Here is a 27,966-nt window from a genome sequence, read left to right on the forward strand (position 1 = left end):
TCTGCACCATAAGATTGCATTACAGAATATGGCTTGTCTGGGGGACATAATATATACAAACCAGCACACTGTGTAACTGGATGCTAAAAGAGGATTCACCCAGACTCTAGCTGGGTCCCCATGCTGAAAGTAGTAGGTGCAACTATATTCAGAATCAGGACCCAAGTCAATTCCTCCATCATTAGCCCCTTGCCCACTTCCAGGACATAATACAAAAGAGAACTAAGAGTACTGGAGAGAATCTCAGCTAAGGGCAAGGTAAAGTATTTGGGGAGAACTTGTTTGATGGCAGTGATTTGAAAAGAATAAGGCTATTTAATAATTTTGCCCCTTTGGAGTCAGATATATCTCAAAACTAATGAAGTTTAAGCTTTAGAGCCCCTCTTGAAGCCCTGGAAGGGGACCTAGGAATATTTTCACATGGTTATATATTTTGAAAATTTTGAAAAAGTAAATTTAAAAATTCTTTTTCTTAAAGAGGGCTTCCCCAGATTATATAAGCTTCAAGCCCCACAAAACCTATATTCACCTCTGCGTCCTATCAAATCCAGGCTATTTAATCAATCAGTGACCCAGTAGGTACTGTTGTTATCCCCCTTTACAGATGAAGAAATGGGGGCTTAGAGAATAAAGTCATTGTTCAAGATCTTACAACCAGTAAGTGGTAGAGCAGGGATTTAAAATCAGTAGCCTGTCTCCAGAACCCAGACCCTTAACTGCAGTGCTTTACAACTGTCCATTTACGCCACCAACTATAAGCTCTGCAAGGACATGTAAGAGCCATTTTCATACACTCAGCACCCAGCCCAGAGGAGACATCAACATAGGTTGTTATATAAGAAAAAGCTGGCTTGGCACTCACAACTGGGCCTTGGTGTTCTATTCAACATAAACAATTTCACAGAGCATCTACATCAGACAAGGCCACTCTGACTGTGAAAGATGAAGACACAAACAAGGCCACTCTATAATCAGGCCTGCAAAACATGAATATTGTCCAAACCCCAAAATAACCAGCCATCCTCCTGTCCCAGTAATATGAGAAACTGTTGTGTCTTACTAATGACAGCTTAGCTTTGGACTAATCTGTTCTCCTAGATAAAATTTATTAAGATACCCAGTTATAAAAATATCCCACTTCCTGACAGCATCCAATGCAGATCAAAGCCCTGCTTTCTTAAGCTCTCCCCCAAATCATCTATCATAAACACAAATTCTATAATAGGGATTGGCTCTCCCTTGTTTAATTACAGGGTGTGTTTCTGTGGACTTTGAAGGACAGCCTTGACACATGTAACATCCACTGATGGATCATTGAGAATAAAATGTCATTGTTAAAAGTTACAAAATGTTGCTCACCCAAAGTTAATTGATAATGATTGAAGGAAGAATAGCAGTTACCTCAAGGAGTGGGGATGAGTGGTCAGAAACTGAGAAGGGAGATGAGGCTACCTTTGTGGGTAACAGAAATGTGCTATATTCTTAACTTGGTGGTGGTTACACCAAATGTAAAAAAGAAAGTGAGAAGGGTTGAGCCGTACACTTATGGTTAGTGCACTTTAGGTACTTTACTGTATATGCATCATATCATGATTTTTAAAAAATGTTGCCCACCAACTTCAGCAGGTGGAGAGGGAAAACAGTAAATCCAAAGCTGGTCACCAAAATATCAACTTAAAGCAATGTAACAACAAGGTTAAGGCCCAAGTTGGGATGATAGCTGACTTAAAAGGAAACTTGGGCCATTGGAAGATGAGAGTTATGATGAAAAGGCTGGAAAACCAACTGATTGCTGAATACTTCTACTACATTGGAAGGAAACGCAACTGAACACAAGTACTGTATTTTATTTTGCACTAGGAAAGAGTCTAGGCCCAAGGAAGAACTTCCCAACAATGAAAAAGAAATTGCCAAAGCTAAAGGAAGCTGTGACATCCCCATCTCTGGGAAGCGTTCAATTCTTCTGGCCAGCAAATGCCCCTGGCATGACCTGGTCTGGGCATGGGGGACTGGAAGCAATGACCTTCAGCAGTTCTGACGAACAGGGACTCTGATTTGTCATGAACGTGCTGAACAGCTGCATAGCACCGATTAATTAGCCAAAGGGAGTGGCTCTCTGATCTGCACTAAGCTTTTTATCATCTACTGCCACCACCACCAACTACAGCTGTAATTAAAGTCAGGGCCTAATTTGCACAGTGGGTGCTGCCATCATTCTGTCCTGATGACTTCATTGGCTCCTGGAAGGGTGGTGGTGGCAGCTGTGTCAGGAGGGGAGCTAAGCCTAAAGAAGCCTAAAGCAGGGAGTCTGAACACAGGCGATTTGGGGGTGCCCAGCAGGTGGTGGTGGTAGAAAGAGCAGGACTCAACACCTGACCTCAAGGAGCTCACAATTTATTAGAGTTAAAACCTCCAGCCTAGGAGATACACAAGGTGGTATGAGGTAAACCTCCCAATTAGTGGTGCAAACAAATATCCCTGCAACCGAGACAGGTCAGAAATCCTTTGGGGCTGGAGGGATTAGGGTAGCTTTGTGGTGAGGGAGGACCTAGAGGAACTTTGGAGGAAGAACAGGCTTATTATACAGGCATCAAGGCCGGGCAGAGAGTACCTAATGGGGGGAAGAGCATGAGTAAAAGCGTGGAGGTAACAATGAGAGCCTGATGTGTTCTGAAAATAGTGAGGGTAGGGCAGGCCAGAGGAGAGAGGATTCCTGCCAGGCAGTAGCTCCAGCAATACTGCTAGAGAGATGGAAGGCAGGTTGGGGAGGATCACGAATGTCAGGCTAAGAAGTTGGGACCTCATAGGTAGTCGGGAGCAGTTGAAATTTTCGGAACTGAATGATCCAAATTTCTTATTGTAGTTTACGGGACTCTTGATAATGGAGCCCTGCCTACCTCGCAGATGTCTCTCTCTATTCCACTGCTTACACTTTGTGCTCCAGCAGCACCGACCTTGCCATACTCTGTCTAGAACATTCTTCATACTCCCCCTGCTCCTGGCTAATTCCTGCTCCTTCAGGTGTCAAACTTAACATCTCTTTCTCTAAGAAGCCTAGCCTGACACTGCCTCCTCCCTCTCAAAACTGGGCAGATGCCCTTTTCCAAGGCTCCCACAACTCCCCGTGTTTCCCCTGTTAGAGCACATTTCTTATGTGTTGTAATTGTTCATTTGTCTGAATCCCCCGCTCGATTGGGAATTCCGTTGTATCTTGTTCACCATTGTGTCCCTAAAACCCAGCCCAGGACCAGGGAAGTGGGAGTGGAGGAGTAGGGGAATGGGGTGGGACCAGCTCATTTCTCAGATTCCTCCCTGTTCTTGTTAGTTGAGTCTCTAGAAAACAATGGAAAATCACAGGTGTCACAGGTACAGGTTGGTAGAGAAAGTACGCTTAATTTGAATGAGCACTCGCATACACTCACAGGAAGCAAAAGCGTGGTGCACACACAACCACCACCGACATCGTCCCTATCTCTATGAGAATGACGTAAAGCAGTGGCATTTTCTAAACACGCTTGGGAACTATTTGAGGAACGTTAAGGCGGAGGGCTACTAAATGGATGAGGTATTAGCAATAACCCTCCGCTCGAAGCTCGTAATCGTGGCGGCTATCTCCTCACACCACCAGGGGGAGGAATCGCACCGCACCCCTGATCTTGGGCGGTTTCTCCCAACGACGAGACGTCGCATGGACCTCTAGGAATTGTAGTTCTAGGCTGGCAATGCGTGGTCTTGCGCGGTGCACCCCGGGAGTTATAGTCTCGGTCAGAGAGGCGGGAGGCGCGTCTAAGTTCCCACGTTGAGTTCTGAAAACTACAACTACCAAAGGGCAACGGGCTCCTGGGCGGTTTCTTGTTTCCGTTGCTTTAGCAATCTGGGGCTGCTTCTGAGGGGTCTGCTTGACCGGTAAGTTTGATTGGAGAGACGTCCTGTTATGAGCCGAGGTATTACAGACGCATTTGTATTCCAGCCTGGTTTGGGGCTTCCTCGTCTTTCAATCCCAGGGACTTCATATTAGTCTTTCGTCCTTTCTGTTTTCTATTCAGAAACCTTAGTTATCTCCCCACGTCCTTAACCTTCCGACAGTCATCTCTAGCGTTCAATCCTGACGCCCCTGGAATCCAACCCTGAGCCCCACCTTAAGGCCACATCCCTATCTTGTACTCTCATCCCCACCCTGAACCCCCGACAGACCGACCTCTGAGAAACCCAGGCTTCTTTATGCCCCATACTGTGCGTGGGCTTCAGTTTTACTCTCGTTTTCCTGTTTTTTGTTTTTGTTTTTTTAATGCTGTTGGGAGAAAGCCCCCATTCCTTCTTCCGGATTTGCGCAAGAGTCTTGGACTAGTAGTTAATAGACCCGGGTTCTCGACTAGCTTTGCAGCTTGCTCGGTGTGTGACCTTGGGCGAATCACATATTTCTGGGACTCACCCTCTTCATTTCTTAAAATAGGAGACGACGATTGCCCTGTCGTCAGTCTTAGGCTGTGGTTATGTTGTGGAGCCAATGAACTATTTGTGAAAGTGCTTTGTAAACTGTAAAGCCTTCACAGGTCGAGAGATGATTTTTATTACCATTTCTAACGTTCCAGCACCTCCTTATTTTGGCTTCTTTTCTCGCTCTGCCACCTTGGTGCTCAGGCCCTTCCCTTGAATGCTTGGTGTCTCCGTTCTCTAAGAGCAGGATGATGTTGCCTCACTCCCTCCAGAGACCACGGGTCAGACCAGTGAACTTGAAATCTCCAGAGAACCTTGTCTGGAAGGAAGCACCAGAGCTGTGCTTATTTTGGACCCTGCCCTGATACAGAGGATGATGAAAAGTCCACAGAGCTGGCAGAGGGGCAGTCCCTGCTCACTGGAAACAGGCCCCCAGCAGGAGGTGGACAGCTGTAGTGTGAACCCCATCCATTCCCTCTGGGCTTTTCTGGGCCTGTTTTGTAAACTCGGGCTTTGGCTGAGGTGTTTCAGGTTGGACAGAGAATCCCTTTTGCCACAGGTTTAATCTGGAGGAAAAAAAAGAAACCTTGGCTCGGCATGACTTAAAGGAGAAGTGGTATAGTTCATTAAATCCTAACATTTTATGAGCACTTAAAATGTACTAAGCCCTCGGCAGTTATCAATTTTTTAATTTGAATTTCACCTCTGAAGTGTCCCCATTTTACGTATAAGGAAGTTAGCCTCAGAGAGATCATAAAGTTAGTTATAACAATTATAGTTGTAGCTACAATTTTTTTTAGTGCCTTCTATATGTCAGGTGCTTTACCTACATTATCATTAAATTCTCATCTGTATGTTAGGTGCTTTACATGCATTATCTCATTTAAAACTCATGAGTGGTTGTTATTGCTTGTGTTTTGTGGAGAAATTACCAGAGACTTCAGAATGTGAGGAACTTGCTCAAGATAACACAACTAGTAAGTGGCAGAGGTGGAATTCAGACTGTTCACCAAAGCCTTTTCCTGTTATACCATAGAGCCCTACTTCTAGATCAAAAAGACAGAGATTAAAGAATTGAGGGGTTTAAATCAAAGCCAAATGAAGGAACATTTATAGTAGCCCCTACTATGTAAAAAGCATGGAGATAGATGGTGTAGCCTACAAAGAAGTGTAAAACAATCTTTAGCCCTTAAGTATGTCTGCATAGATAAGACATAAGTATGTAAAAATTTAAATAGCATTCATTTAATAAATTATTGAAACCAGTGATATGGAGGGCCCTACATTAGGCCCTAGTTACTGGTAGGAGCATGTTCCTCAGTGGCCATGGGGATTAAACCAAATGAAATTATAGTTACAATTTCATTATGAAAATGGTGGACTGGAACATAGTATATACTCAGTAGTTGTTGTGTTTGTTGCATGCATGTCTGAATAAAAGAGAAGTCCTGTGTACCTTCTGAACCAGAGGTTCATAAACCTTGATCAGAAATACCTAGGGAACTTTTAAAAACGGATCCTGACCTCCATCCCACTTACACGAATGATGGCCCTAGCTTCCCGGGTGATTGTGATGATGGGTTCAGCAACCCCTGATCTAGATTCTACTGGACCACAGGTTGTAAGCAAGTCACTGATAGAAAACTGTTAGAATCCAAGAGCTATCTTAAGACAGTATGTGATTGGTTACTAGAAGAGGGTACGTGCTCAGAATTGAGAGAAGGGAAGGTTGAATGGACTTGGGACAGCTTCACAGAGGACTGGAAATTTCATTAGGCCTTGATGGATGGGGCAGATTTAGATGTATAGAAAGGCTTCTGGTCAAGCACCATCATAAATTGTTTAGACAGAGTGAGCAAAAGTAGGTAAAGACACCTAGGCTGATTTCCCTGGAAAATCCAATGGCATTTATTAGAAATGACTGTGTGGCCAGCTCATTGGCAAAATTTGGAAGTCAGATTGAATCTTCCCATCTCCCCTATCCTTTTTGGGCATCAGTCAATGTGAGCCCAGGGAACATAGGTTCATTTTCATGTTAGTCTCACTTTGGCCAGTTAGGTTTTTTAGTATTTATTTATCTCTAAACTTGATTTAGCTGAGGATCCTTCCAGAAAGTTGCCAGGACCTCTGGAGTGCTCTGTTTCCCTTCTGTTTGGCTGTTTTCAAGTTCACTCGTCCTGATTCCTATGCCAAGCACTGTTCTGTATACAGCGTGACAAAAATCTCTTTGCATAAGAAGCTACTATCATCCTGGTCACCCCGTCCCGAAACCTGACTCATCTTTGGCTTTTCGCTCTCCTTCGACTCCCCAGATCCACTCAGTTGACAAATCCTATTGTTTAGCAACAAATATTTCCTGGATAGTTCCTAAGAGCCAAGCACTGCACTAGATGCTCTAAATGTGCTATTTTGTTTTATCTCCACAGCAACCCTATAAGGGTGGGTAACATTCCCATTGTAGAGATGGAGACTTAGTTTTAGAAAGATCAGATAGTTTGCCTGTGCTAAGAAGACTTGGGAGCAAAGGGTTCAAACTTGGGTCTTTTAGTCTTAATATCTCTTGTTCCATGACCTTGTTTCCAAAGGAGTCCTAACTCCTTTGCCTAACACTTGAGGGACTTCTCCCTTCAAATCTGGTCACAACCCCCCTTTCTCATCGTGTGTCCTTTACTAATTACTTGCTCTTCCTCACATATGCTTTCTTTCCTTTATGCCTTTGCTCATCCTCTTTCTTCTACTTGAAAGTCAACCTTTCCCATCTTCCCCTGCCCTCTACTCCCAAAGCTAAAGGTGGCTTCTTTCTTCTCAGAACTCCTGCAGTATTTTATCTGATCCTCTTTTATGGCAGTTAGAACTCCCAGTTGCCTCATTGTCATGTGGATGACATGTGTTCCCAGCCATCTGTCTTCCGTGTTCCTGCCCTCAATCACAAGGGAGAAAGGTCAGGGTCTGAAACTAAGCAACACACATCCAACTTCAGTCTGGCTGAAAAATTCACTGACAGTGCATCATGAGCTTAGTTTCTTTTTAAAAGAATTGGGTTTACTTGTAAATTTGCTTCGGAGAAACCAAATGAAGAAATTGAATCTGTAGTAGAAAGGAAATCATTATCTTCCAAAGTTAGACAGAATGACATTAGGATTATTGACTATTTGGACTTTCCATTGGATCATAAAATTGGAAGGTGGCAATCAGGAGATCTGTGTGTAATAATAATTCTCTTGTGATCTTGAACAGTGCTCTTAAGCTCTCAGGACCTCAGTTTCTTAATCAATACAGTACATGTTATGTAGTAGGAGGAAAGGGGGATATGGGAAGGGTTGATAGAAATGATCTCTAAGGTCTTTTCTTGCCCAGACATACTTGGTTTGAACCATCTGATCCCTCCCAGACCATCTTGAAGAAAGCAAAATAACTTAATGATTATGTGGGCCAGGGACTCAGTTTATCAGTTTAGATGCTATGTTTTTTGCTTGCAAGCAATAGAAATCTAAATTCAGTCAGTTTAAACAAAAAAGGGAATTTATTGACTCATGTACTTAGAAAGTCTAGGAGTGAGTCAGATTTCAGTTAGGTCTCATCCAGAGATTCTTAATGTCTTCAGTACTGTGGCTCCATTTCTCTGTGACTCTCCTAACTTTACCATCCTCCATGGATAGCTTCATTTTCAAGGTAGCAAAATGGCTGCTATAGTTCTAGGCCTCACATCAGCACATCACACTAGTTCAAAGCAAGAAAGAACTTTTCTGTCCTCTGCCATCAAACCAAAGTCCTGGGCTTTACAATAATTGGGTCAACTTATGTTATATGCCCACTTTTCATCCAAACACTGACCAGCGAATGCCAAGAGCTGACTGGCTCAGGTCAGTTAAGGCCCAAGTCTACAGATTAGGGAGCGGTCAGCCCCACCCAAATGTATGACTGCTCTGCAGTGGGTGGAGGATAGAACGGAAGCTAGGAGGTTAGATCACATTGTCCACCGTTGCAGTCACGTTGCCTGTAATCAAGTGTGATCTTGGGTAAATTCTCTAACTTTATCAAGCATCAGTTTCCTTATCTGTAAAATGAGATAACCATACATATCTCAGATAATAATACATGTTGCAAGGATTCAGGTACATGATATTTGTAAAGCACTCAGCATTATTCCTGCACAGAGTAAGTGTTCATTAAATGTGATAATGATGGTGAAATCAAAAAGGAGTAAGGAGCAATGGCATTTCCCCCAATGTAGGAAGCATCTGGGTTATAGGAATGTTATCTAGTCAGAAGTTTGCGTACTTGCCATGTTGAAGGCTACTGTTTGACCTACTGCCCACATCATACTCTTCCTTATTACTGTCTCTTTCTTTGCTTTTATATTCTATCTTGTCTGGAAATGCATTCCATCTTCTCCCCTTCCTCTCTAAATTTTCCTCATCTTTCAAGGCCCAGGACCAGTGCCACCTCTTCCAAGTAGCCTTCCTCGACTATTCCTGACCACTCTCGTTGTCTTTCCCTCTTTTAAATGCCAGTTGGGCTCACAGTCAGTAGTTTAAGTCAATGACTTTATATATATATAACTGGGTTTCTCCATGAGCAGAGTTGTTAACAGTTAAGAGCTCAGGCTCTATAGTTAGACAGATGTGGGTTTGTCACCTATGGGCAGTGTAACTTGGGAAAGTTATTCAACATCCTAGTTTCCTCATCTGTAAAATAGGATCTTAATCATACCACCTTAGAGAGTTATTGAGAGAATTAAATGATGTAATATATGTAAAAGCTTTGTAGGATGCTGACTCAGTACATAATAGATCTTAATGGTTATTTTTATTAGCTTCTTGAGGGCAAGGTCTGCATTATATTCTCTGCAACAGTTATTGCTGTGCTGGGCACATGTAGGTGCTGAATAAACACTCGTTAATGGGTTTTGAGTATGGAAGCTCTCTCCACAGCCACCCATAACAAACAGACAAACAGCTTCCCCTAAACCTTGGCACACTGGTGTAGCAAAGAAGATAATATGCAACATTTAAAGAGTAACTGGCATGGAGGATGGCGTGATAGGGAGGAGTGGCAGATAGCACATGTATGCAACAGGAAGCTAAGAGGAAACTAGCAAGAGGCTGTTTTATGTTCTACCCTCTAGCCATCAAGTTTAGTACTTCTCAAGTCATTGTTTGATTCAGCTGGTGATGAAATGGGAGTCAGCCAGTCTGTGGGCTTTCCACCTGTAACAGGACCCCACCTTGTGGGCTGCGGAGATGTGATGGAGGGTCACAGTCTCCAGGTAAGTGTCCGTAGCTCCATCCCTTCTGCTGCACCTCCCACTCCTTCTGCCTGCACCTTGACTTCCTGATAGCAGGTCTGATTGTGTAATACCAGGTGGGGATTCTGAGTCAGACCTGACTTGGATTTGGTTATAAAGACCAAACGATCTGATGCTCAGTCCCCAGGTCTAGGTCTCTCTTCCCTGACCTTCTTCCTCTTTCCAGTTTTAAATACCCCAATAGATAGAAATATTGGGTTCATTTTCCATTTAGGAGGAAATAGAGCTTCAAAGGCAGCTCTCAGATCCTTTCACCTTTCTTGAGGGCAGATGCCTGATCCTGGAGAGGTTTTTGATCTCATCCTAATCCAAGTATGTGAGAGGAAAAGCAATGAGCCATGTGCCATTGGCCTCTGGTTCCCAGCCTGGGTAGGAAGACAGTCTCCCTTTCTCTCCTCTCCCACTTCATTCTGTGTTCCCCTCCTGCTTTGGCTTCTAGGCTCTCCCTCTGTCCGTTCGCAGGTTCTCTGTTGTTCCTTGTACTATCCGCTACCCATTGTGAGAGGCCACACCTTCTAGTAACTGCTTACCTGTTGCCATATAACATAAATGTGCCGGTGCTTTCCGAGGACCAGTCTGGAGGAGTGGCCTGGGTGACTCCACCAATCCACCTCATTCAGTAAAGACACCAGCTCCCGGGACTCTTCCAGGCCTGGGCTCAAAGCTAGATTTAAACCTCTGACCGTCCAAGAACTGAAAATATTTTGGTACTCCCAAGATGTAATTCAAAATACAGTTGGATATTTGAAATAACATGATTTACATGTATGTTAAAAATAAAGTTGCTTTTTTCTGGATTTTCTGAATGCAAAGTGCAGATACATTAACTGAAGCTTAATTTCCCCCTGCTTTGGTGCCCTGCTTTGCTGGTGACCTAAACACCTGCCAAGTGTGTCTCTTGGGAAATCTAGCAGTGCCTGGGCTTCTTGCTCTGAGCAGCTGCTCTCTTCTTTTCTGCAGGGGAGCTTCTTTCGACTCTTCTATCCCTGCCAAGAGGCAGAAAAGACCGAACAGCAGCCCCTGTGGATTCCCCGCTATGAATACTGCACTGGCCTGGCTGATTACCTGCAGTTTAATAAACGCTGGGGAGGGTTGCTGTTCAACCTGGCTGTGGGTAAGGGCTGGCTGGATCCCCAGATGCTTTTTCAATTGCTCGGTTATGTTTCTAGGAGATCCCCAGGCAGACACAGCACCTTATACTTTGCATTGCTTATCAGAGGATATTGTCCAAACTGACATCCATTCATTCAGTGTGGTGTAGAGCGTTGAGAGAGAATTATATGCATCAGAGCTTGTGTTATGGATTGGGATTTGGGTTCAAATCCACACTTTACCATTTACTAGCTGTGGGCCTTAGGTGAGTTACTTACTCTGTCTGAGCCTTTGTTTCCTCATTTGTAAAATGCCTGCCCTGCAGGGTTGTTGGGGATGTAGGTAGAGCACTTTTGTGCAGCGACTGGGACACAGAGTGTATTCTATAAATGGTGGTTATTACTCATTTATTCAGCATGTATTATTTCCCACTCTGTGCCAGCTATTGTGTAGATCAGAGAACCATTCTTAACTATCAAGGGTCATCTAGTTCTCCCAAAACTCCCACCTCTAGGAGTTCTACCCACTGCCTTGGCATCTCAGGAATTACTCCATGGTTGTTAAGTACTGCTTCTTTGGATTTGAATTCCTGTTTTCCCTTGTTCTATTGTTCAGGCTCCCCAGGGAAGAAAAGGGGAAAAAATAAGTGATTAATCGCCCTGGGCTGCTTAGGGGGGAACAGTGGTTCTCCAGAGGGGAGGAACACATGCTCCCACCCATGCCTATGGCCAGGCTGCCCTTGGGATTACAGCTTTGGGGCATTCAGAGGTTCTAGAGTATGTGTCTCTGCTAGGATCTTGTCGCCTGCCGGTCAGCTGGAATGGCCCCTTTAAGACAAAGGATTCTGGATATCCCTTGATCATCTTTTCCCATGGCCTGGGAACCTTCAGGTAAGAGTTTTTGTCTCCCAGACCTTGTCATATTCCTTTTCTAGTGACAGCTGCTGAGTCTCATTCTCAAAGGGCAGAGAGCGCACATTTCTATCTGCTAGCTATCTCATTTGCCATCTGCTTCGTTCTATAACATTGGGTCCACTTCTGTAGAAGACCTTCCCCAAGCCCGTGTCACCTGTTCTCCAGGCTTAACATCCTTCATTTCTTATGTTCCAGCATTTATATAAATAAACACTTTTAGCTTTTTTCCTATATAACAGCCCAAAAATATTAGAAGGAATCTGAGCTTTGTAGTCAGATAGTCACTCATTCCATACATATTGGTTGACTTCTGTGTACAAGGCACTGGTGTAGCAGTGAATAAGATAGACTTGTTCCCTACACTCATGGAGCTGACAGTCAAATGCATAAGTCTCAGCTGTATTACTAGTACACTGTGTGAGCTTGGGAAAGTTTGTCACCTTCTGAGCCTAGATCTCATCTGTTAAATGGAGATGATGCTCTCAAGGTTGCTAATGAAGATTCAGTTTCTATTGGCAACTAGTAGAAGTGACACACATGTCACTTCTCTCCCTTTCTCTACATCGAGAAACACGGTGAAGGTGAACTGTAAGATATATTTTATCAGACTTCAGGAAACTTGCCTAAGTTTTATAATTCAGTACCCATTTAGAATTCTTTCCATGAATTCTCATTTCTACACCTTGGTAGTACATATAGTCCTATTAAGTTTGTGAATGTTCCTGTATATTTTCATCCATTAAAATGTATAAGTCTAGTTTATGCCCCAGAGTGTTACACGTCTCAAAGTGTTACACATCTATTCTTGCTTCCCCACCTCTCAAACCATTGTCCATACTGTAGCCAAAAATACCTATTTTAAAACCAAATATGATCTCATCATTTTAGCACCTAGAACAATGCATGGTATATTGTAATAGTAGGCGGTCAATACCTATTTGTTGAATAAATGAATGAATGAATGTCATTTCCCTACTTGAAACTTTTTAATGGCTTTTTAAATTTAATCCAGCTCTTTACATGGTCTTACCTGGATGCAGGTCCAAGACAAATGTTTCCTCTTGTTCTTGCTGTACTCTAGCTCTCCAGACAAACTGGCCATCTTTCATTTACTTAAAGACACTATGTTATTTTCTGCCTCAGGGTTTTCATCTGTGCTGTGCTTTGGGGCTCTTCCTTTGGCCTAGAATGTTCGTTGTTCTGCTCCTGTCTTCCTCTTCCCCCTCTTCCCTCTTTTGCCTGGCTAATTCCTAATTACCTTCAAAATCTTAGTTTGCATATCACTTTCTTAAGGACACCTATCCTAACTCTCTATAGGATATTTGGTTAAGTTTTCCAGTAATGTGCTTTCATAAGAAAATCCATACTGCTTAATATTTAACATAATTCTAATGAATGAATTGTGTAATTATTCCTTAATATCTGTCTTCTCTTCTAGATTGTAGGCTCCCTGAAGGCAGAGACCATTTAGTTGTTTCTCAATAAATATTTATTGAATGAATGAAAGAATAAATACAAGGGCTGTATGGTGCTAGATTCTCACTCATTCATTCATTCACTCAGCAAACATCTCTTGAGTGCCTGATCTGACATGAGGGGAAGGTGGGACATACAGAGATAAATAAATCATGATCCCAGCCTCAAGGAACTTGCATCTACTAGGGGAGCTGGAATGTGGACTCACATAACTATAGCACCGAGCAGGAAGTGGAGAGTAGATGTGGAAAAGAGGCTAGAAGGCAAGTAGATGGTTTTCAGTGTCACTTTTTATTCAATAAATTGAGTACCTGCTATGTGCCAGGATTTTTAGCAGAATTGGTAGTGAAAAAGAAGATAGTCTCAGGGAGATTATAGTCTACTGGGGGAAAAGAAGCTAAGACGTATTCCCTCATAAGCCCCATACGTATTTATTTTATGTAGGGAGCAGGTGAGCACATGACTTTAGAGAGTGATCTTTTTGGTTTAGGAATCTATGCTGAGACTTCACACCTGTATAGATCTGGGGTGAGTCAGTTATAAATATTCTTTATTAACCAGAGTGAAATTCCAAGAAAAAGGGCAGAGAGGGAAGGGGATATTACCTCCTCTCATAGTATTAGTGGTTAATTCAGGCTCTGAAATCCTTCCCATAGGTCACAGACCTGTGGCTTCCCATCTCTGGGAGGAGTGTGTACATTTAAATACTATCTAGCCCTTTACAACATGCCTGTATAGCCATTGTCTCATTTCAGTCTTGTGCAGTGAGGTGGGCAGGCAGGGATGCATATTTTACAGATGAGCAAAATGGCTCATAAAGGCAGTCTTGCCCAGGGTTACACAGTTTGAATTAGGAAAGGGTCAGAACTCTTTCTGGCTAAGTCCAGTATTTCTTTCACTGTCTCCTCCAGAAAAGTGGGAGAAGGTAAAAAGACACTGACCTTCCTGTATCAATTAGGATTAGGACAAGTTGTATTTAATAGAAAAACTCCAAATAATAGTGATTTAAACAAGATAAAGTTTATTTCTCTGCCAGATAAGAAGTCTAGGGGTAGGCAGTCCAGCATTGATATGGTAGCCCCACAAAGTCATCATAGAGGACACTTCCATAATCTTGTTCTGCCATGTATTGCTTTCATTTCTAAGGTTATCTCATGACCCAGAGTGGCTGCTTTAGCTCTAGCCATTATGTCCACATTCCTGGCAATAAAAAGGAGCACTCTCATTTTTAAGGAGAACTTCCTGGAAGTTTTATACAACACACCTGGTTACATATTGTTGACAAGAGCTGCTCTGTTCATTACAGTAGCATCTAGCCACATGTGGCTATAAAACACTTATAAACAAGGTGTGACTTCTCCAAATTGAGATTTGCTGTAAGTGTAAAATATGCACTGGATTTCAAAGACTTTGTAGAGGAGAAAAAAAGAGTGTAAAAGATTTCAGTAATTTTAAATTTTTGACTATATGTTAAAATGATAATATTTTAAATAAAATGTATTATTAAAATTAATTTCACCTGTTTTTTACTATTTTTTTTAACACATGTACCAGAAAATTTTAAATTACACATTATATTAGTGTAATAGTAGCATTATATTTCTATTGAAGCATGCTGGGCTCTTAATCACATAGACATACCTGATGGCAAGGAAGGTTTGGAAATGTAGTATTTTGATGGTATGACAGGGTCGTATTCCTTTTTTTCCCGGAGATTTGGAGGACAGACACAAAATCTACATGGTAAATCACAGATGAGTTGCATATTAAAGAATTAACCAGGGTTTCTGTCTTCAAGGAGCTTCTGATTAATTTGAGAGGTGAAAAGATGTATAGTCAATAAAAACACTGTTGTTGAAGTGGTCAAAATATATTTCAGAAGAAAAAATGAATCAGTGTTTGTGTGGGATTGGAAAGCACAATGGATGCTTCATGGAGGAGGACATTCAGAGCCTTGGTGAGAAAAGGGATATGCTGGCTGGAAAAAACACCTTGAGTTGAGGGCTGCCCCACATGAAAGTCCCTCCATTCACCTTTTTGAGATGGCCAGTAGAGCAGAGCGAGGTTGGAATGGGGGCTAAGTCTGCGCCATTCTTTTGATTGCTTCTCTCTTTTCCTTCCTCCATCTTTAGGACATTATATTCAGCCTTCTGCATGGAGCTGGCCTCCCGAGGCTTTGTGGTTGCTGTGCCAGAACACAGGTGAGGGATGACAATCATAATAAACTATCATGATTTAGGTGCCTGCAGTGGACTAGGATATAGACTGGTCTCCTATTGATATATTATTTCTAATCCTCACAACAACCACACCAGGCAGGTATTAACCCATTTTAAGAGAAAATCAAGGTTCAAAGATATGAAATATTAACTTGCCCAATGTGACACAGCTGAGTTGGGGTTCAAACTCAAGTCAGTCTCCAAAGTCAAGGTTTTTTCTGCTCTACTATACATGCCCCAGATATCCTTTACTAGCTAAAGGATGATCCAGATATCTTAGCCCAAAGGAAAGAGTTGGTAAAGGGGAAAAATAAGATGAAGGGTGTCTTCAGATTTCTCTCTGATAGCATGTGTATTTCAGGGACCGATCAGCTGCAGCCACCTATTTCTGCAAGCAGGCCCCAGAGGAGAACCAGCCTACCAGTGAGTCACTGGAGGAAGAGTGGATCCCCTACCGTCGAGTTGGGGATGGAGAGAAGGAATTCCGTGTTCGGAATCCCCAGGTAGGCTGGTGCCAGTTGGAGGGGGAGTTAATAAACCTATCCTTCCTATACTATAATCACTAAACAAGACTTGTAATTAATCCTCTCTCATGAAATCTCAATCATTGTGGGTCTAACTTGCCACATTTTCAATTACAAGTGACAGAAACCCAATTTAAACTTGCTTAAGCAAAAAGGGGAGTTGATTGGCTCATATAAGCAGTCTGTAGGAAGGGCGAGACTGCTGAGACCAGACTTGAATGCCATCAGGACTTGCTCTTCATTTCTTATCTTAGTCTCTTCTAAGATAAGCAAACTGGCTTATTTTATGAGGTTAGAGCCACAGCTCTTGACAGCCCTGAGCTTGCATGTGTTCAGCCTTGCCATTTGAGAGAACAGGACTGTGTGGGGATGCTTCCTCAGCCCCTTCCCCAGCCCCAAGATGCAGTTTGAAAAATCTTGAGTTTGTACTGGGGAGAAGTCCAAAATTGGAAGTCCCCACCAGAAATACATGGTTAGATTTGGCATGGGGTGGCAGGGGCAGTTCTTCAAAAGTAGGATTAACAGGAGAAGAGGGGACAGTGCTAGGCAGACAAGAACAATAGATGTGTAGTCTAAATGGGCAATAGAGTCCAGTACTGGATTGGTAATAAGAACACTCTTACTTACTTTTGTTCCATGTCTGAACAACAGCTACTGTATCTGTTATAATGTTAGGTGTATGTATGGGAGCTGTGAAGGAATTGAGTCTTTCTCAGGGCTGTGGGGGCCGTGGTGCTGGTTGAGGTGTGGGTGGGCAAACTATACCTTCATTCTTCCTTGGCCCTGTGGGTGAGTGAGATTTCCTCTGGGTGATTATGCGGTGTTCCACCTCCCACTAGGACTGTCTCTGTTGCAGGTACATCAGAGGGTGAGCGAGTGTATGCGGGTGTTGAAGATATTACAAGAGATCACTGCTGGGAGGACTGTCCTCAACATCTTACCTGGTGGCCTGGATCTGATGACCTTGAAGGTATGGCAGCATCTGTATGGAGCTAATGTATTCATCAGGACTTTCTTGGTTACAAGTTACAGAAACCTAACTCACACTAGCTTAAACCAAAAGAGAATTTATTGGCACACATAATTGGAAAGACCAAAGGCAGACTAGATTTAGACTAGTGTAGCTGGATCCAGGGACTCAAACACTGTCATCAAAGCTCTGGTCTTCTATCTGCCTTCTTACTCAATTTCTTCCTGTGTTTGTGGGCTTCGTTCTCATCTGACTCTCTCCATTAGTCAAGAAAGATGGTTACTAGCAGCCCGAGCCTGCATCTCAACTCACAGCTCCTTATTTAAACTCTCTTAGCTTACACTAATCTGGGAAGACTGTAGCCCTACATGGGTTACCTGTCCACTTCTGGGCCAGTCACTGTGCCAGAGGGATAGAGTATTCTGATTGGCGTGCCTGGGTTAGACACCCACTTCTGGGTTATGGGAAGCTGGTCAGCAGTATTGATGACCCCGCCAGGGCCACATGGATGGGGGGAGATGGTTTGTTCCCCACTGATTGGGCACTGAGCAGCAAACAACTTGTGTCCACTTTGTCTACTACAGGCTAGTTCCTTCCTTTGAGGGAACCCCAAGAACCCTCCCAGGAGAATAAGAGAAAGTCCTGGCTAGGAAATTTGGCATCTACAAAAGTGCATTTTCTCTCCACCCCCTCCCCCAAAACACAATCTATTTTTTCCTCCTGGTTTCAAAAATAGCTCAGGCTCTATTCAGAAAAACAAAAAAATCACAGTATAACATAAAGAAAAAGAAACAAAAATCACTTAAAAGTTTTCTATCCTGAGCTAATTTTTTGACATTTTTGCATTTGTCCTTCTAGTTCTTTAAAAATGCGTATTATGTGTATGCATGTGTGTATATGTATTTTTAAACAATAATGTTATCATTTAATACAATCTGTTTTATGGTTTTTTTTTTTCACTTAGCAAAACAATATGGATGTCATCTCATGCCAGTTCATATTTTTTATGGCATGATTTTTTTTTCCTTGAATTATTTAAAAATTTTTTTTCTCTATTAGAGAAGTTGTGGGTTTACAGAATAATCATGCATAAAATACAGGAATCCCATATACCTTCCCACCACCAACACCTTGCATTGGTATGAAACATTTGTTACAATTGATGATAGCACATTTTTATAATTGTACTATTAATTCAAATCCATGGTTTAACTTAGGGTTCACTGTGTAGTGTAGTTCCATGGATTTAAAAAAAAATTTTTATTCTGTTACCATATATACAATCTAACATTCCCCCTTTTAATCGTATTTAGATATATATTTCAGTTCTGTTAATTGTATTCAAATGTTGTGTTACCATCACCTCCATCTATTGCCAAAACATTTCCACCATTCCAAATAGGAACCCTGTACATTTTAAGCCTTAACTTCACATTCCCTATCCCCTGTCCCCAGGTAACCTATATTCTTGATTCTGGCTCTGTGAATTTGCTTATTCAAATTATTTCAAATCAGTGAGATCATTTAATATTTGTCCTTTTGTTTCTGGCTTATTTCACTCAATATGATGTCTTCAAGGTTCAATGTTGTTGCATGTATCAGGACTTCATTACTTTTTATGGCCGAATAATATTCCATTGTATGTATATACTGCATTTTATTTATCCATTCATGTATTGATGGACACTTGGATTGCTTCCATCTTTTGGCAATTGGGAAATAATACCACTATGAACATCGGTGTTTCTACAGCATGATTTTTAATAGCCATGCAATAATCCATTGTATAAATGAGGGTGGTACGTATAAAAAATAGCAACTACTGTTTTATAGGTACTTACTATGATAACAGATCCCTATATAAACTTATGAAGTAAGTATTATTACAATTTTTACATAAAAAGAAACCAAGGATCAAAGAGGCTAAATAGCTACTCAAGGTTATGTAGCTCAGTAAGTGGTAGAATGAAACTTTAAAGTGGGGCTTTTTGATCCCAAAACCTGTGCTGTATTCTCCAGAACCTCTTTAGAAAGTATCTGTGAAAGGCTCTGGTAAAGTCCTCCAGGGAGAAGTACTTGGATACCCTCAGGTAAGGCAGAACCTGAAACCTAGAGTGCTTTCCCAAGTATTTGGTATATGTTGTCAACCCCCCACAGACAAGCAGGGGCCCAGTGACCTGATATCCAGGCCTGCACAGCTGTGAACTTGAGACAGGCATTGGGGAATGGCAGGTACAGTTGGATTAGTTGAAAGGCAACGTTTCGGGGAGATAGGGAGTTAAAAAGCTAAGTAAATTTTCAACCGTCAGATTGGGTAAGATCCAAAAATGATTACTCACTATGTTGACAAAGCTTTGGGGAAGTAGATACTTACACTGCTGGTGAGAGTACAAATTGTCCCATGGAGGGCAATTTGGCAATAGCTATCAGCAGTATAAATGTGTCTATTTGACCCAGCAATTTCCAGTTCTGTGAATTTATCCCACAGATACCTGCACACATACAATATGATGTGTGTACAAAGTTATTCTTTCCAGTATTGTTTTTAATAGCAAAAGATTGGTAGTAACCTAAAATGTTCACCAGTAAGGGAATTGGTTGGCTTAATAGATTATGGTACAAAGAACATATAGTTGGGGTAATGCTAATTGCTGTAGCACATAAATCCCAAATCTCAGTGGCTTCACACAATAGAAATTTTTCTCCCACATAAAGTAAAAAAATGGGTGTTCCTCTGGAGGGGTGACTCAGAGATCCAGACTCCTTTCATCTTATGACTGTCCTCTTCAACTTGTGAAACCCAACTTCACCATGTACATTAACCTGGCAGAATGGGAAAGGTATAGAGCTTATATGATGGAGTTTTTTAATGAACCAGACCTGGAAGTGGAGATTTGTCACTTTTGCTAACATTTATTTGCTAGAATTCAGTCTAACATGGAACTCAAGACTACATCTAACAGCAAGGAAGCCTGGGAAATACAGTCTAGCTGTGGGTTGGGAAAAAGAGGAATAGATGTGTTGTGATCAGCTAGCTGATTATACTATGGTGAAATCAAATATAGCTGTAAAAAAGGATAAGGAAGGTCTTAATGTACTAATATTGTTATTATGCAAAAAAGTAAGATACAGTACCACTTGTATAAAAGGGGGAGAATGTATATTTTCCTGTTTACTTGTATATGCATATGCAATCTCTGCAAGAATACATAAGAAGCTAATAGTGGTTATTTGTTTTGCGGTAGGGAGTGGGCAACTATGTGGATAAGGAGTGGGGTAAGTGGGAGATTTCTTTATGTGCTTCTAATTTTAGAGTTAATGTAAATATATTTGTTAAAAAAAAAAGTCTGAACAAGCCATCTAACCAAGTTGTTGATTTGATGGTGCTGAGCAGAAAGGAAGAATTTAGGCTCAAAACCTTACGATAAAAATTGGGGAGAGCAGAGGAGAGCCAGGGTTCAGAACAGAGGCTGGGCAGCAAAGCCTAAAGAGATTTCCTGAGTCCCTTAGCAGGCAGCTGTGGTGGCTTTTTATATAACCATGCCCTGAAGGCTTCTGGGGACAGCCAGAAATAGATACTTGCAGGGCATGTAAGAGTAAGCAGATTCACTCTCTCTCCCCCTGGGCTTTGGATAAAAATCAGGATAGATATCCGGAGGAAGTAGAACCTGAGTTGGTTTCTGTACAAGCATCCCTTGCTCCAGAGCAAAGTAGGCTGAGCAGCAGAAACTCCCCCATTCTATCCTCAACTTGGTCTATGTGTCATTCATGTTGGATCGGTTCATAAGGCAGGGATTCTATAGGATGGAGAGAGTTCTTATTCTGAATGTGCTCTTAGACTGATGGGTTGATGTGGAATCTGACATAATTTCTATCCTTTCATGTATTCATAGATATTTGAATGTATACCCTAGACCAGTCATTGTTGGGTGGTAAAGATTACAAAAATACTGAGGAAAAAGATGGTTCTCAGAATTCCTGCCTACAGAAGGTTGCTGAGTCCAGGGGTTACCTGACTGCCTGTTCTCCCCTAGGCAAGAGGCTCTTAGTAGTGTGGTTTTGGTGAGTTTACCCAATATATTGTGCCTTCTGCCTTGCTGCCTCAGTATTTCTTCCCCTTGCCACTGAAGAATTCCTAAAGAAGCAGCCCTGAGTTTCTGAGTTGGCTAAGTTGTCTACTTTCCTCAGGGCAGCATTGACATGAGCCGCGTGGCTGTGATGGGACATTCTTTTGGAGGGGCCACAGCTATTCTGGCTTTGGTCAAGGAGACCCAGTTTCGGTGAGTTTCCCAGTTATGCTGCTTCACACACTATTCATTCAGTATTTGTTACACAAGTACTATGTGCTAGGCAGTTTCGGGAACTGGAGATTCAGTGGGGAACAAGAAAACAGGATCTCTAATTTCATGGAATTATGTTATTATGGGAGGATACAGACTAGTAAACAAGTTCACAGATAATAAAATCCCCAGCACTAAAGTGCAATGAAGAAAATAAAACAGAGTGATATGCTAGAGTATGTGGAGGCTTCTCTGAGAAAGTGACATAAGCCAAGAGCCAAAAGGCAAAGAAGGCAGCCATTCATAGGTTTAGGGGAAGATCATCCCAGGCAGAGAGAACAGCAGAGGCAAAGGTCCAGGGGTGGGACAAGCTTGCTGTGTTAGTGTGGGAGAAGCATGGTGAGTGAGGGGAGATTGGATCGAGATGTGATCACAGAGATAAGCAGGGGCCAGATCAGGGCCTTCAGTCAGGGTACAAAGTTAGATTTTATTCTAAGTGTGATGGGAAACCATTGAAGAGTTTTTTAAACAGAAAAATCAATCTTATTTACATTTAAAAATATCTCTCTGGCTACTGTGTGAAGAATGGGTTGTGGCATGACAAGAATGAAAACAAGGAGGTTCGTTAGAAACCCAAGGAAAGCTGTTTCAGAGTCCAGATGAGAGATGAAGGATTTGCATGAGGATGGAGGTAGTGGGATGGAGAGAAGTGAATGAAGTCAGGATATATTTTATAGTCTGTGGGACTCAGTGATGTATGAGGTGAAGGAAAAGAGAGTAAAAATGATTTCTCATTTGTGTGTCCACCATTTGGATGGATGATGTTGCCCCTTATTGAGATGGAGAAGACTGGAGGGAGCATTTCAGGGACGGGGTGCTGAATCTCAATCTTAGGGTCTTTAGTTTTGCCTTTGGTGACAGAGATTGCTGCATGACAAGCTGACTAGGTCTTTGAGTTGTGACACCAAGGAGACTTTCTCTGACCTTCCCTGCTGGGCACCCTCTGGGATCACATAACACCTTGTACAAAAAGGACACTTAGCTACATTATTTTACTAGTATCTGTTCTGTTGCCCCTCTAAACTGGGAACTCCCTGAGAGCAAGAACTGTGTCATTCATTTCTGTATCCACAGTACAGGTTAATGCATAGTAGATACTCAATGAATATTGAATGAATAAGTGAGTAAATGGATGAAGTGCCATTCTGTGTAGCTCAAGTCAGTCACCTGAGAGTAGATCTAGGAAAAGGAGAAGGAGGAGGCCTGAACCCTGCTCTCATGGAGTTTAAAATTTAGAAGGATCCTTGGTGACAGGAAACAGTGATCTCTGTCCAAGATCCTGACTGAATTATATGGTCTCTGGCACCCCTTTTCTGGCTTTCTGAGCCTTCTATCCACCGAAGGGAAGAAAGAACTCCACCCTGTCTCCTTCCACTCTGACAGTTCTTGCCTGGGTTTATGCATGGCAGTTCCATAGGTCTGGTCCTGTTCCAGGTGTGCTGTGGCTCTGGATGCTTGGATGTTTCCCCTGGAGCGTGACTTTTACCCCAATGCCCGAGGCCCTGTATTCTTCATCAATACCGAGAACTTCCAGACAGTGGAGAGTGTCAGTTTGATGAAGAAGATATGTGCCCAGCATGAACAATCCAGGATCATAACCGTCCTGTGAGTAAACCCCAAGGTCATGCTCCCAGTATCCTCTCCATTTGCCACTCAGCTTTTGGATTATCCAGAAGTTTCTACCCATTAATAGAATACCTGAATACTTCCTGAATTTCACATCTTAATTACTTTAAAATTTTGTATCTGTTCTGCTTATCCACTTAGCTTCACTTGCAGTGATTCCTTCAGTAGTTTATATGACTTTGTGACAAATTTACTTGCTGCTTTCTAGAAGGGCATAATGGATTATGTGTTAGAGAGGAAGGGATGTGGGTCTGGGTGGGTTCCAGAGATTTTTAGCCTGATTTAGGAATTTTATTGGGTCTTTTGAAGAGTGTGTATATATAGTAGATCTTTGACATTCATAAGAGAGAGTTTTAGAGACCTTCATGAATACCTAAATTCACAGTTATCACTCTAGCTTGTTTTCTTCCATGAAACATCTATATTTTGGCTAAGAGAAACCATATTCTCCTCACTTCCATCACCAGCACTATCAGTTGGCTTTTTTTGGAGCCATTTTCTCACAGAGAAAGTTTTTTTTAGTCACTTTAAGAAATGTACTGTGTATAGGAAGTGGCATTGCACTACAGATGCAGGACTGAAATCTCACTGACTTGCTCCCGCCCTACTTGCGAACTTCACAGCACACACACTTTGGGAACCCAGGTTCTCTTTCAGCAAAACAACAAGTGACTGCATGCCCACAACCTTCAGAATCACTCAGGTAGTTACAAGGTCAAATCCAAAGCCCTTAAATGCTAGGGGTCTGTTCAGTTGCCAGTGGCTTCTTCCCTTGCTCATCTTGGCCCGAGTCCTTGTGCTTGGGGCCAGTGCCTCACATACCTTTTCATTTTGATTTCATAGCAGTCAGAGGACTGCTTGAAAGTTCCCCCAAGTCAGTCAGATTCAGGATAATTGTGACTTCTAGAGGGAAGGAAGGAGAGAGTAGTTGGGAAGGGGTGCGCAGGGGGGGAGTTCACTATTTACAATATATTATATCTTGAATTGGGTGCTGGATACTCCAGTTTCCATTATATTATTATTATTATTAATATATTATTAAAATATGTAATAATAATATATTATTACCTTTTTGTATATCTGAATGCATTTTTTGAAAGTCATGTTTTTGCATTGTATCGGTTTTTTTTTTAGATTTTCATTCTCTCATTGAATTGACTAGTAAATTTAGTTATGAGTAATTTAGTTCAAAATGAACCTAGTCAGGATTTCACCTGCAAATTCAATGTATTTAGTATCAAAGGACTTACATTCTAATCCAGAAACTCCCTTGTACATGCCCTTGCCCTCACTTTTCTGATTATTTAAATAAAGACAAGCAATGACTTTTCCCTGTTTACTTTAGGATGCAGCTCTGAAGAAGGAGCTAATATGTTTTGTGAATGTTTGGAAGTCACCAAGTAAAAGCCATGGTATAATAGATTATAACAGCATCGAAATGGCAGGTGCTGCAGACCTTGCCTCCTTGTCTCTATCCCTGCTCCAGCAAACTCCGCCTCTTCCTTGCATTGTTGGTGCAGGGAATGAGCCATCTTTGAAGTCAGGCATACCTGGGTCCAAATCCTAGCTCCACTCCTTACTAGCCATGTGACCTTGGTCAGATCATCTCACTTCTCTGAGCTTTGGCTTCCCCTCTGTCAAAGGGAAAATACTTTCCCGAAAAGGTGTTGAGAAATTGAGATAATGCATGTAAAGCACCTTGCACATAGTAAGGGCTTAACAAATATTTGTGTGCCCTAGCCCCTGAACTCCTAACTTTTATTTGTCTTTCTTTTCTTTCCTTTAGTGGTTCTGTTCATCGGAGTCAAACTGACTTTGCTTTTGTGACTGGCAATTTGATTGGTAAATTATTCTCCACTCAAACCCGTGGGAGTTTGGACCCCTATGAGGGTCAGGAGATTGTGGTGCATGCCATGCTGGCCTTCCTGCAGAAGCACCTTGGTAAGGAGAAAACCTTAGAATCCCCTGCAGCACGGTGTTTTATACTGACTTGTGGGATCAGGGGTTTTATGGCAGAAGAAAGTCTTAGTAACATTACATAGAGTTATGGAAAAAACACTTAACAGAAAGTTTGGAGACCATGACTTTGACTCTTCCTAGCTGAATGGCCTTGGGCTAGTCTATTACCTTCTGAGCCTTCATTTCCTCACAGTAAATGGAACAGTCAGTTCTCTCCACTCCATTACCTCTGTCCTAATCCAGGCTCATCCCTTACCTTATCTGCATTGTGGTGGCGATTATGATGATAAATAGGCTAAGTTTCTGAAAGTGCTTTAAAAAACAAAGCATGGAAGGATTGTGGCTAGTGTCATAAGTCACAGTCCAACCAAATTGCAACACCTTTGGAGATCATTTGGTCAAGTTTCTGACCCAGAATTGCTATCTTTGTCTTTCTCCCCTGTCACATGATCAAGCAGCATGGGGAGAGCACTGCTATGCAGTCAACCCCCTCCACCACTGGAAGCTTTAATGGTTTTAAGAGATGATATTCTAGTTAAGCTTTTTTTGTTACATGCACTAGAGAGTCACTAATTTACTTCAAAAAAAGGGGGAGTTTGCTTATGAGAGTACACTTGGACCAGGTGGGAAGTGAAAAGTTAAGAACCAAGGTAGCTTACAGGACTGACTCTCTCTTGGTGTTTTGGTTTGCTAAAGCTGCCAAAATGTAATATACTGGAAGTGGATTGGCTTTTACAATGGGGATTTATTAAGTTACAATTTTACAGTTCTAAGGCCATGAAAATGCCCCAATAAAGGTGTCAAGAGGAAGATACCTTCTCTGAAGAAAGGCTGCTGGCATCCAGGGTTCCTCTGTCAGATATCACGGCACATGGCCGGCGTCTTCTGGTCCTTTGCTCCTGGCTTTCATTGCTTTCAGCTTCTGATTCCGGTGGCTTTCTTTCTGAGCATCTGTGGGTTCTCTTTTAGCATCTCCAAGGTGTTTCTCTCTCTGCTCTCTCCAAAAGTCTCTGCCTTTTATCCTCTCATAAAGGACTTCAGTAAAGGAATAAGACCCACCTTGAATGGTCTGGGTCACATCTCAGTTGAAACAACCTAATCAAAAGGTTCCATCCATGATAGGTCTGCACCAACAAGAATGGATTAAAAGAACCTGACCTTTTCTAGGGTACATAACAGTTCCAAACCAGCACACTTTGTCTTTCTCATAGGCTCGGTTTCTCTGTCTCTTCCTCTTATGCCATTTTTTTTCTCTTTGCTATAATCTCTTCTCACCTCAAACTACAGATTTTTTTCTTTCTTTCTTCTGCTCCGTATTTTTTTCTCTACAGAAGATAGTATTAACTTATTCATAGTTTATGCTTCTTTGTAGCTTTGATTGGCTTGAAACACTCATGGCTTGTTTTCTCTCTACCTTGTGGTATCCTTTCATCTTCAGCTCCCACAGCTCCTTGCTTAATTCTCTTGGATTTCTTAGGTCAGATTCTCAAGAGAGTCAATCTGACAGTACCAGCACATCTTTACCTGCCAGGACTCATAGTAGGTCACTGTCCAGCCTAGGTCCAGAGCTCTCTTGATCAGGTATTCCTTTCTGATCCAATATCTGCATGAGGCTGATCCCTCAGCAGGGTCTGTGCATAGGGCAGTTTTCTTCAGAAGGGAGCCAGAGCTTTCCTGGATTTCTAAGGTTTGACCTTACTCTAACCTAAGGCCATGATCTGATGCTTTGTAATTCCTCCCCACTTGCCCTGGTTATCCCCTCAAGAGTTACCCAGAAAAGCCTTAAACAACTTGCACATGCAGCTCTTTAGATATTTGAAGTAACTTAGGGTGTTGTCCTTGAGTTTTCTGTCCACTAAACATCATGGTACCCTACCTGTTCCCAGGCAGTACTTTTTTTTTTTTTGGCCTTTACAATGGGGATTTACTAGTATACAAATTTACAGTTATAAGGCCATGAAAATGTCCCAATTAAGGCATAAACAGGGTGATACCTTCTCTGAAGAAAGCCTGCTGGCATCTGGGGTACCTCTGTCAGATAGCAAGACACATGGTTGCATCTGCTTGTCCTTCACTCCTGGGTTTCATTGCTTCAGCTCCTGGTCCAGTGGCCTTCTCTCTGAGCTTCTGTGGGTTTTCTCTTGGCATCTCTGGGCTTTTCTCTCAGCTCTCTCAGCTTTATCTGCCTTTTATCCTCTCATAAAGGATTCCAGTAAAGGATTAAGACCCACCTTGAATTGACCGGCTCACATCTCAAGTAAAAAACCTAGTAAATATGTCTGCACCCACAGGAATGGACTAAAAGCGTGGCCTGTGGGGGCAGACCTTTTGTGAGTGGGACCTTTTGATTAGGTTGTTGCAATTAAGATGTGACCCAGTCCATTCAAGGTGGTCTTAATCCTTTACTGGAGTACATAACAGCTTCAAGCCATCCCACTCCCCACTCTGGACCCCTAGAAAACATGTTCTTTCCATATGCAAAATACATTTGTTCCATCCCAATATCACAAAAGCCTTAAATCATTTTAGTAACAATGTTAAGTACAAAGTCGCATCAAAATCAGTTACAGGCATGGTCTGTCCTAAGGCAAAATTCTCCTCTAGCTGTGAAACAGTGAAACTTAGAACAAGTTATCTGCTTCTGATATACAAAAGAGAGACAGTCATAGGATAATCATTTCCATTTCCAAAGGGAGAAATTGGAAGCAAAACAGGGGTCACCAGACCCATACAGTTCTGAAAAGTTACAGAGCATACATACTTCATTAGATTTCTAGGTCTAATAGTCATCTATAGAATGACATTTTATCCTCGGGGCTTGAGAGAGCAGCAGTCCCACTCTTTCCAAGGGCTTGCGCAGCAGCTCTGCTCTCTCCAAACACTGAGGTGAGCCTCCAATATCTCCAAACACTGGGAAGACAACCATGTTCTCTGTTCCATCCTCTTCAAGCATTGGGTGGCAGCTGGACTCTCTGCCATCTCTGGGGCACAGTATCAACCCCCTCTGAACAGTAGGGTGGTGCCCAGGTTCTTCCCAATCCCCAGGGAATGTGCTCTACCCTCTCTGAAGCCCCCTCCCCCCACCCAGGCAGTATTCTTGC

The 27,966-nt window shown here is 42.2% G+C and overlaps 1 protein-coding gene across 6 annotated transcripts in view; it reads left to right on the plus strand.

The window, feature by feature from the left end:
- Positions 1–3,844: 3,844 nt before the first annotated feature.
- The window catches only part of PAFAH2 (platelet activating factor acetylhydrolase 2), a 59,911-nt gene continuing 35,789 nt past the window's right edge, over positions 3,845–27,966 (plus strand). For 3 of the 6 annotated variants that reach the window (XR_005215460.1, XR_005215461.1, XM_037828106.1), the window contains exons 1-11: positions 3,845–3,906; positions 9,566–9,706; positions 10,706–10,859; positions 11,631–11,727; positions 15,107–15,184; positions 15,360–15,428; positions 15,808–15,949; positions 16,827–16,940; positions 21,129–21,220; positions 22,715–22,885; positions 24,693–24,847. Coding sequence is in view for 4 of the 6 variants with exons in the window: in XM_037828106.1 (XP_037684034.1) it covers positions 9,617–9,706; positions 10,706–10,859; positions 11,631–11,727; positions 15,107–15,184; positions 15,360–15,428; positions 15,808–15,949; positions 16,827–16,940; positions 21,129–21,220; positions 22,715–22,885; positions 24,693–24,847 (1,162 nt within the window). In the remaining 2 variants the exon portion in view is untranslated. Of the gene's footprint in view, positions 3,907–3,939; positions 9,707–10,705; positions 10,860–11,630; positions 11,728–15,106; positions 15,185–15,359; positions 15,429–15,807; positions 15,950–16,826; positions 16,941–21,128; positions 21,221–22,714; positions 22,886–24,692; positions 24,848–27,966 lie in introns of those variants that run through there. The other 3 variants (XM_037828109.1, XM_037828108.1, XM_037828107.1) reach the window with 3 other exon arrangements.

The sequence above is a fragment of the Choloepus didactylus genome, chromosome 2, assembly GCF_015220235.1.
Source record: "Choloepus didactylus isolate mChoDid1 chromosome 2, mChoDid1.pri, whole genome shotgun sequence".
NCBI lineage: Eukaryota > Metazoa > Chordata > Mammalia > Pilosa > Megalonychidae > Choloepus > Choloepus didactylus.